A 9,975-nucleotide genomic window follows, 5' to 3' on the forward strand; every position below is an offset into this window, starting at 1 on the left:
GGTGAGGATGAACATTCTGGAAGGACGATAAGGAACAAACAAAAGATGATCATGACGAGTGCGATTGAAAATAGGTTATTTTTTAGGATTAATTTTTGAATTTTTAAATGTAGAACTAAAAAAAGTTGTCTAAAGAAGAATTGAATGAGATAATTTCATTTTTCAAATTGGATAAAAATAAAAACAAATAACAACCACAACCAAGGATAAAAAAGACTATTCCTACTGATTTGTATAAATTTTTATAGCTAGAGTCACACTGTTAGCCAAACAGCTTCATCAGCTCCCTATTTTTCTGAAGTTGGTGGAGTGGAACTACAAAAAAGGTGGAGTTGGTGGAGTAGAGCTATTTTGTGGAGCTACAAAAAGGTGAAGTTTGTGAAATGGAGCTATTTTTCTGAAGTGGAGCAGTCCCAAACACACCTTTACAGCCAGTAACATAGCTAGCTTGTATAGTGGGTTGGCTATCAGGTTGGTTAAGAGTTTAGTTGTATTAAAGATACAAGTACTTCATGCTCACATGTGCATATCACTTGTTGTGGTATACATCTTTGTGGCCATTTATCAAACAGCATGACATATAGTTGGATACTATGAATTATTAAACCAGGTACCAAACTCCGATATTAAGCCTGTTTGGCAGAGCTCCACGTAGCTTCAAATCCTAAAAAACAGCTCTGCTCCCAGTTTTTCCAGCCAAACGGTCCAGCACCGTGAAATCCAGATCCGCAAAAAAACCCAGATTTAGGGCCTGTTTGGTAGAGCTCCACGCAGCTCCACATCCTCAAAAACAGCTCTGCTCTAGATTTTTTCAGCCAAACGGTTTTAGATCCAGCAACTCCACCACAGATCTGCTCCACGAAAACGGTGGATCTACCCCCAGATCCATGGATTTGGTGGAGCACCTCAGGGGGTGCTCCACGAAATCAAATTTGGTGGAGTTGGAGGAAATTACCCACCACTGCCACTCATTAGTGGAAAATGACCGGTTCATTGTATTTCTTCATAGCTTCCTCTCGCGCTGCCATGGCCGCGCCCCGCTCGCCGCAGCCCTGCCGCGCCCCGCCCGCCGGACCGCCACCCCGTACCCGTCGGAGCACCGCCCCGCCCGCCGGAGCGCTGTCTCACTTCGCCGGCGGCCCGCGCGCCCTGCCCGCTCGAGCGCCGCCCCGCCCGCCGGCGCCCCATCCCGCACCCGCCCGCCTGGCCACCGGCGGGGCCGCGCTTGCCAGCACGCCGCCTGCCGGAGCGTCGTCCCGCCCGCCGGAGCCCCGCCCCACACCCGACCGCCGGTGAGGCCGCGCCCGCCCGCCGCCCCGCTCCGCCCATCGGAGCACCGCCCCGCCCGCCGAAGCCCCACCCCGCACCTGGCCGCCGGCGCGGCCGCGCCCGCCTGAGCTCGCGAGGTCGCCTGGCCGCCGGCGTGGCCGCGCCTGCCAGCCCGCCAGCGCGCGCGAGGCCGCCGGCGAGGCCATGCCCGCCAGCACCTCAACCATGCGTGCAACAGCGCCAGGAAGGAGATATTTTTTTATTCTGATGAATGGGCCCAAATTGCCAGTGAGATAAAGACAAGAATGGAGCTGTACCAAATGCTTTTTGAGATATTAGATCCACGGTGGAGCAGCTCTATGGTAGAGCTAGCTGGATCTATAGATTTGGAGCTATTTTTTCAGAGCTAGAGCTCTACCAAACAGGCCCTTAGCTCCCAGATCCACCAAATCCATGAAGCACCTCAGGGGGTGCTCTCAAAACGCTAGTTTTGTAACCCCTCGTGGAGTTGGTGGAAATTACCCACCAATACCATCGATTACACACCCCTTGCATACCGGTTCGCAGCTTTTTCTATTGTTCTTTCCTCCTTTTCCCCAACGCCGTGCTTTCTCCATTCACGACGTTTCTTCTCCCTCGTCCGCTGCCACCCACATCCCGTGCTCCTCCTCACTGTCGATGGCCGGAGAGCCACCGGGAATGAGAAGATCCGCGCCTCCTCCACCTCCTCCGCCCCTTTCGTCTTCCAATCCATCCCCTTTGGCACCTAGGGTTGGACTTCCCCATCCCAGCGTAATGGGTGGCACTCCAGCCATGGGTGGCGGCACCCCTCTCTTTCCGTCTCTATAGGGCGCGGGCGCGGCCTCCTATTGCCTAGGCGTGGCCAACGCTGGCCTGGTGGGCGCGGCCGGCGGCGGAAGGGGCGCGGTTTGTCCTGTGGGGCATGGCTGGTGGCGAAAGTCTAGGCGCGGCTGGCTTGGTGGGCGTGGCCGACGGCAAAAGCCTAGGCGCGGCTAGCCTGGTGGGTGCGGCTGGCCTGGTGGACGCGGCCGGCGGTGGCCTGGGCGTGGGTGGAGGTGGCCTGGACGCGGCCGCTGGTGCGCCTGCTGCATCTCCATGGCTGGCCCTAGCGCCCACCTCAGAGATCGGCGATGAGTTCCTAATGGTGTCGTAGGCATCTGCTACGTCGGGCGCGCAAGCTAGGAGACGTGCTGCATCAGCCAACAAAAAGGTAAGGGATGATGAGGTATATTTTTCTTCCATTATAGTGGTAGGTATGTATAATACAGTTGGAATTTGAACATTATTTTTCGGAAATCATTATTAGGGTGATCAAATGGATTGGAATGATGGCTATGCCACCATTGTTTGCAAGTTGTTGGCTGAACAAGTTAAAAAAGGAAATCGATCAAACACTCATTTGAACAATGTGGGATATGCCAAGATGAAAGAAAGGTTTTTTCAGAGTACCAGTATCATGTTGAAAAAAAACTCAACTTAAGAACAAGTGGGATAACTTGAGGGCTAATTTGTCTGCATGGAAAAAAAATTAATGAGAAAGCAAACTAGTACTGGTTGGAACTGGGAGAAGGGAACTATCAACATGGAACCCGAGTGGTGGAAAAAATAAAAAAAAGTGAGCACTTCTCGCATGGTATTTTGTTCGTCTTTAGATTTTATTAGTCTTGTATAATTTTAATTTGTTACCTTTGTCAAAAACTTTTAGGATATTCCTGGCGCGGGGAAATTTTAAGAGTAGGCCTCTTCAAAATGAAGAAGACTTGAAGGTGATGTTTGGGAACATCAATAATGAAGAGCAAGATTATTGGAATCATATGAGTTCTAACCCCATCATACCTCCAAGCCAAGAAGCACCCAATCCTATGAGTTCCAACTTCATGGATGCCGAGGATGGGAATGAGATGGGTGGTAACAATGACTTAAACAATGGTGATGAGGTCCAGGAGGTTTCTCCTTCCGTTGCCAATGCTAAGAAAAAATCCCATGTGATCCTTGGAAAACCTAACAAGAAGCCTAAGGCAAGCACAACATTAACATTAGTTATACAAGAACACATCTTCAAGATATCAGAGAATGCTTCCTCTTTTGTGGCAAGTAGGCAAGCTGGAATCACTATTGAAGAAGTAATGGGCCATGTTGACGCATGTGGGGCTGCGTATGGCCGTGATGAGCATTTTGTGGCAACTGAGCTTTTTGTCAAGAAAGAGCATAGGGAAATGTTCATGTTCCCACCAATGAGGCTAGGTTGAGTTGGCTTAAGAGGAAGTACGATATGATGTTTAAAGTGATGTAGACAAGTTATATTTGTCATCTTTTTTTAGACATGTCGTTTTTATTCATCTTATATCGTATGGATACATATGTGATGGTCAACTTTTGTATTTGGACATGTCATTTTTATTCATCTATGTTGTGTGGATAATTTGTGATGGTCAATTTGTTATCTTTTTTATTCATCTTACGTTGTCATTTGGACATGTCATTTTTATTCTTGCAGCTGTCTAATGATGATTCTAGTGACGAGAATGAGAAATTTTTCAAAATTGTCCTAGGAGGTGCTATGCTTGCTCAAAAAAAAGGTACCTCAAGTACAGCATCCATACAGGTGACGCGAAGAGAAAAAAATAGGAAACCACCACGTACAGCGAGTGATCATGCACATGACGTTAAAAAAAAAAGAAAACACCATCAACACCAAGGGCATTAGTGGACAATCTAACCAAAATCTCTGTTTCTGGATCTGGAGCTGTTGTCTCAGCCAAACACTTTTCCTCAGCTCCACGGTGAGAGCATAGATCCATGCTGGAGCTGCTCTGTGGTGAAGCTAATGCTCCGGATCTGTTTTCTCAGAGCTGGAGCTCTATCAAACAGGCCCTAAAGGTACTGTTTGGGCTAAGGGATGTAAGATACTATAATGCTCCTTGTCTAGACAGCAGAACCACTCCAGTGTGGACAGGAAGCAACCCAGTAAAGCAAACAGAAAACCAAAGAACATCGATGTGTAATACTTGTATGTGAACATGCAAATAATAGTTGCAGGAACTTACAAAGAATAGAGAGAGAGAATCATGAATCCGGTTCTCTAATCGTCACAACTCACAGTTGCATGTTAGAATGAATGGTGAGCTTAGAGAGAAGTGCAGAGAACTTATTTCGACAATGGTAAATTGGTAATCTTGAGGGAGACGCTTTCAATTGAATGGTGAAACTTTTAGGAGCAGTCGCTGAAGGTTACTTCAGGCTATTTCATTGAATAACATCTCAGACAGACTCAAATACTGTATAGTAGTATAATACATTTGAAGTCTTCTGAATTGTTTTTTTTGGCAAAATAGGTGTTTTCATCCCCTAACTTTGCCACGAGGGTCAAATTCGTCCCTCAACTTTCAAATTGGCCAATTTAGTCCCTCAAGTTTTGTTTTCATGTCAAAGTCATCCCTCAACTTTCGGACAAGCCAATCTGATCCTTCAAGTTTCGTTTTTGGGCCAAAATCGTCCCTCAAATATCATTTTTCTATTCATTTCACTCTTCCTCAACACCATTTTTTCATATGCATTAGCCAGTATTCCAGTATATATGTATATAGTTCACTAATTCATTTTTAACCATCTTGTCTATTAGTTATCATAGTCAATTCTTATATCCGTATCTATTGTGGGTTGTGTGTTTAACTCAACCTTTTTATGCGCAGCAAGTACTAGTGGGTCAATACTTTTTTGCCAAACTTTCCACTATACTCATTTATTTTGGCCAATTATTCTTAGAGAATTTTCTACTAACATTGTATGGAGGTAATCTGAATGCTTAGCGAGATTTAAAGGCCAATTATTCTTGTCAAACTTAATCTTTATGTTACCCCGACTTACCATCTAGCTTCAAAAATAAGTAGGAGATGATCATTGTAGTAACCATACACATAAAAGCATATAAAAGATAACTTAGATATTTAAATATAAAAATTTTGAGCTCTCAAGGGATGATTCTGACTAAAAAATAAAATTTAGGGACTAGATTGGCCGGTTTGAAAGTTGAGGGATGAGTTTGACCCAAAATCAAAATTTAAGGGACTAGATCGGTCAATTTAAAAGTTGAGGGATGAACTTGAGCCAAAGTTGAGGGATGGAAATGGCTATTTTGCCATCTGAGAAGGACCAGAGCTGGAAAGTTTCAAATCTTTTGAATGCGCTGTAAATGCTCTTCTAGTCGAATTGGTGGCGGATGTCCACATATTGATTATTTGCCTGGCTATTATGCATTTGTCCTGCACTCCTGCCCATAGTTCCAACTTCCAACCTGTTCAGCACACTGCTAGCAGGGACTGTCAGCTTCATATGCCAGTTCCTCTTTCTCTTCCCATGGAAAAGGCATCATAGAATAAGGTATGCAGTGACTCAATGACTCTAGGTGAGAAAAAAACGGCAGTACCAGTACATGTCGAGGGTTTGGTGTGCGACGTGAATCTTTTTCATCTCATCGATGATTCTGCAGGACTTGACTCGCACTCAGTCCGTTGAGCAGGAAGGCAGAACTTTCTTTATACAGGATGGATTTCAGTACACAGAAAAGGAGAGTAGAAATTTCTCTAGACTGGAAGATGCCGCGCGCGCCGGTCCAGCTGAAGGCTGAAGCAGCGGTCCCGCGGAAAAGGCAGGCCATCCCGGACGTCGTCGTAGCGCTGCAACCTGATCCCCCAGCAGCGCAGCGGTCACAACCGGGCGTTGCACCCGGCGGAGATGGCGGGCGGGGTGGAAGGATTGGGCCTCTCGGTCTTCTTTGTTCATAGGCTGAGCCAGCATTTCTCGACCCTTTTGGGCTTTGATTTCTCTCTCTCCCGCACACTTGCGGCCTTCTTCTCAGGAGGGCGTTAGGTTCTTTCAGCCTTTGGTTTTACAACAATTAAAAAAAAAGATTTTGTTTTACGTTGCAATTGAGGTGAGAACTGAGAACATTAGTCAAGGCAAGGACTAGGCAATGAGCCGATGAAAATTAATATGGCATTGTAACCATGACACTATGGGCAATTACACCAAGCATCACTGTCTCGAACAAAAGAATTGAATCAAAAAATTTGGCAACCAAACCAATGCGGCATGGTCTTTTCTGTGTGGCTTGTTGTGTCACACCCCTCTACGATCTAGCTTAATTATGTACAATCAGTCTTCCCCTCTGCTGCCTCTTTCCTAATATCCGCCACGCTAATTAACCATCAGGACCTAAGCCCCTCTCTCCTTGACGTAGCTCGACGTCCTCCGGTGCCGCCGAAGTGCGCTGATGTGCGTCCCGAGTTCACCATCCCGGTGCAGCACCACGTCGGCGTGGACCGCCGAGTTCGGGAACTTCTGCCGGTGCCGGTCCTGATGGCTCTGGCGCTTCTCCTCCACCGTCGTCTCGATCCTCATGTTAACCGTCTCACCATCAGCCATCTCGCCTTTGCCCTCGTACTTCTCGTTGATGTCCTCCACTATGACCGTGAACACAAACGGGCCAATCTGAAGGTAATCGTCCATTTTCAATATGGGCTCGAGGGCTTGGACCACCTCCCTCATGGTGGGCCTGGACTTTGGATTTTGGCTCAGGCACTTGTAAGCCACCATAGCGGCCCGTTCGGCCCCTTTGCACGAGTACTGGCATTCCATGGCCGGGTCCATGACCCGATAAAGCTTGTCGGACTTCTTGAGGTAGGGCCTGGCCCAATCAACCAGGCTCTGCTCCCTCGGGCGACGAGCACGATCGACGGACCGACGACCCGTCAAAAGCTCTAGGAGTACTACTCCAAAGCTGTACACATCGCTCTTAGCGGTCAAGTGTCCCGTCATGATGTACTCGGGCGCCGCGTACCCGTTCGTCCCCATGACACGTGTCGTGACATGGGTCGCGTCGCCCTGAGGCCCATCCTTCGCGAGCCCAAAGTCGGACAGCTTGGTGGTGTAGTCCTGAAAATCCAAAGAACCAGATTGAGTCAGGCAAAAGATCATGCGTGACAATTACAGTGAGATACATTCAGGGAACTGGCGAGACAACGCCTCCATCAGACTGTCACTGTCGACCGGCATCAAGTTGTTAAGCTACTGATGCTTTGATGCTAAGAAAAATACTAAGATGAGGTACGGATGAGACAGGTGCGAATTCTTTATGGGTAGGTGTGTAGCCCATTATTTAGGTGCGACTGCATGAGCTGGGATTGATAGAATTGGGCATCCAAGAACCTTCCAAGTTGCAATCATGTCGGGGCTGGGCTTCTAAACGAGCTGAAAAAGCCAACAATTTTGAAGCGCGTAGTACGTGGCAGACGACTTTGACATCCATCTCCTATGGGCGATTCAGAGTCAAATCTCGAAAAGTGGATTTCTACTGAGCTTTCGGAATCTCGTTGTGAAATTTCTAATTTCTCCTTATTTTGTATTCAGGCTGAATGTTCAGCAGCTACTCGGCTGGTGTCGTCACCATCCTTTTCTACAACGACGCAAGAGCTAACGTATGCGTCAGAAATGACCGTGCTTTTCCTAACCACGACTTGATGACTCCAGCAGCTCAAGCGCAACGAAAGGAGGAGTACGTGGAAATTTTCAAGTGGGGATGTGGATCGCTCACCTCGTCAAGCAGGATGTTGGACGCCTTGAAGTCGCGGTAGATCACCGGCGTGTCGGCGTCGTGGAGGAAGGCGAGGCCCTTGGCCGCGCCGACGGCGATCTCCATCCTCCTCATCCACGGCATGGATCCGTCGAGACCTGCACGACAGCGACGCTTCGGGTCAGCTTCAAGTCGATCGAGCAGTATATATCCTCAACAACCATTAAATGCCAATGATTATCTGGCTAACTAATTACTCTGCGTATTAGTAACTTTATTAACTTCACGAGCAGGTAAAGTAACTCACTTTTGAAGAGGTGCTTCTCGAGGCTGCCGTTGGCCATGTACTCGTAGACGAGCATCCGGTGCTCGTCCTCGTAGCAGTACCCGACGAGCTTCACGAGGTTGCCGTGGCGGAGCTGGCCGAGGAAGAAGACCTCGGCGAGCCACTCCCTGTGCCCCTGCGTGCCGCAGTCGGGGTCGAGGTACTTGACGGCGACCTCCCGCTCGGCGTCGAGCCCGGGGCGGAGGCCGGCGCCGAGGCGGCCCCTGTAGACCGGGCCGAACCCGCCGCAGCCGAGGTAGTTGGCGCGCGCGAACCCCGCCGTGGCGGCGCGCAGCTCCGCGCGGGTGAAGGCATGCAGGTCGGACCCCGAGACGGAGAGCGTCATCGAGAGGTCCTCCGGCGTGAGCGGGCCGGACGAGTCGAGGCCCGACAGCGACACCCGGGACGCGGATGACGAGGAGGACGCCGGTAGCAGCTGCCGCCGCTCCCGGTTGTCGTCCCTCTCCTTGCGCGCGCTCCGGCTCCGCCGCGGAGGCGGTGACTGCGCGTCCTCCTCGCCCGCCGCCGCGCCGCCGCCGCTCACGCAGCAGAGCAGCGATCTCCACGGCTGCGCAGCCATCGTTGTTGTTGACGCCAAGGTTTTTGCTTCGACAAGCCCCAAGAACCGATCGGAGGCGAATGCGAGTGCCTGCTTGCTTGCTTGCGGCGAAGAGATCGTTGTGCTTGGACTTGGATGGAGGAGGATTGGAGGGAGAGATCGGCGGCGGTGAGTTGAGGGAGCACAGGGCGGGTAGTGGGCGTATATATAGCGGCAGGGGATCGGACAGGGCAGCTGGAGGGAGGTGGTCGTCCAACCGTGCGGCGTCCTAACGGAACGGGGCGCGCGCAAGCCTGCCGTGCCTTGCCTTGACCCTGTCGAAGCGGGCAGCCGCGAAACCGCGGCACCCGCACGGACGTCAGAACCCTGGGCAGAAACGCCAGCGGAGTGGTTGGGCACTCGGCCTCCCCTGCTTTTGGACACGGGTGAAAACCTCGACTCTGCCGCGGACGGACGCCTCGTCCCGCCGGCTTGGGAGCCCCGGGGTGAGTGGGTGGGTTCGACTTCGACCCGCTCCCACGATTCCGCGACGCTGACCGGCGAGCGTCACGTGTTTTTTTTTTCCCCCGGCGTTACGTGACGCCGATGAGCAGGACGCGGTGAGTACGCGAACAGAGGTGTGTGTGAATGCGCGGTCGCTACCTGACGGTTGACACGAGCCTTGCTTCCTTGCAACGAAACCGCGCGTGTTCCGTGCGGGGAATTCACCGATCGATCCGGTAATGCCCAGAACATGACGTTAGAGATTTCCCCGGGTAGTATTTTCACATTCGAGTAAGCTACTCTTTAGGGGTGTGTGTTTGTCTAGGAGCTCCTAAAATTTCTATCACATCGAATGTTTAGATACTAATTAGGAGTATTAAATATAGATTAATTATAAAACCAATCGCACGGATGGAGGCTAATTTGCGAGACGAATCTATTAAGCCTAATTAGTCCATGATTTGATAATGTGATGCTACAGTAAATATGTGTTAATGATGAATTAATTAGACTTAAGATTCGTCTCGTGAATTAGCTCAGGACTTCTACAATTAGTTTTATAATTAGCTCATGTTAATCCTTCTAATTATCAGCCGAACATTCGATATGACAAGGGTTAAACTTTAGCCCGAGGATCCAAACACGCCTTTATACCCGTTTTGCAGGAGTACTGGTATGCATGCCACTGGAACGACATTCCGTTTCGAAAAAAATTTTGAATCAAAGCTCACATACATGCACCTACAC

At 49.6% G+C, this 9,975-nt stretch overlaps 1 protein-coding gene across 1 annotated transcript; it reads right to left on the minus strand.

The window, feature by feature from the left end:
• Positions 1-6,263: 6,263 nt before the first annotated feature.
• Positions 6,264-8,930, minus strand: LOC101777497 (probable serine/threonine-protein kinase PBL8). Its single transcript, XM_004973560.4, has 3 exons — positions 8,169-8,930; positions 7,883-8,019; positions 6,264-7,224 (listed from the first exon to the last, which is right to left on the minus strand). The coding sequence occupies exons 1-3, from the start codon at positions 8,764-8,766 to the stop codon at positions 6,505-6,507; spliced, it is 1,455 nt and encodes a 484-aa protein (XP_004973617.1). The 5' UTR covers positions 8,767-8,930; the 3' UTR covers positions 6,264-6,504.
• Between the last annotated feature and the right edge of the window lie 1,045 nt (positions 8,931-9,975).

Source organism: Setaria italica, chromosome VI (genome assembly GCF_000263155.2).
Source record: "Setaria italica strain Yugu1 chromosome VI, Setaria_italica_v2.0, whole genome shotgun sequence".
Taxonomy (NCBI): Eukaryota; Viridiplantae; Streptophyta; class Magnoliopsida; order Poales; family Poaceae; genus Setaria; species Setaria italica.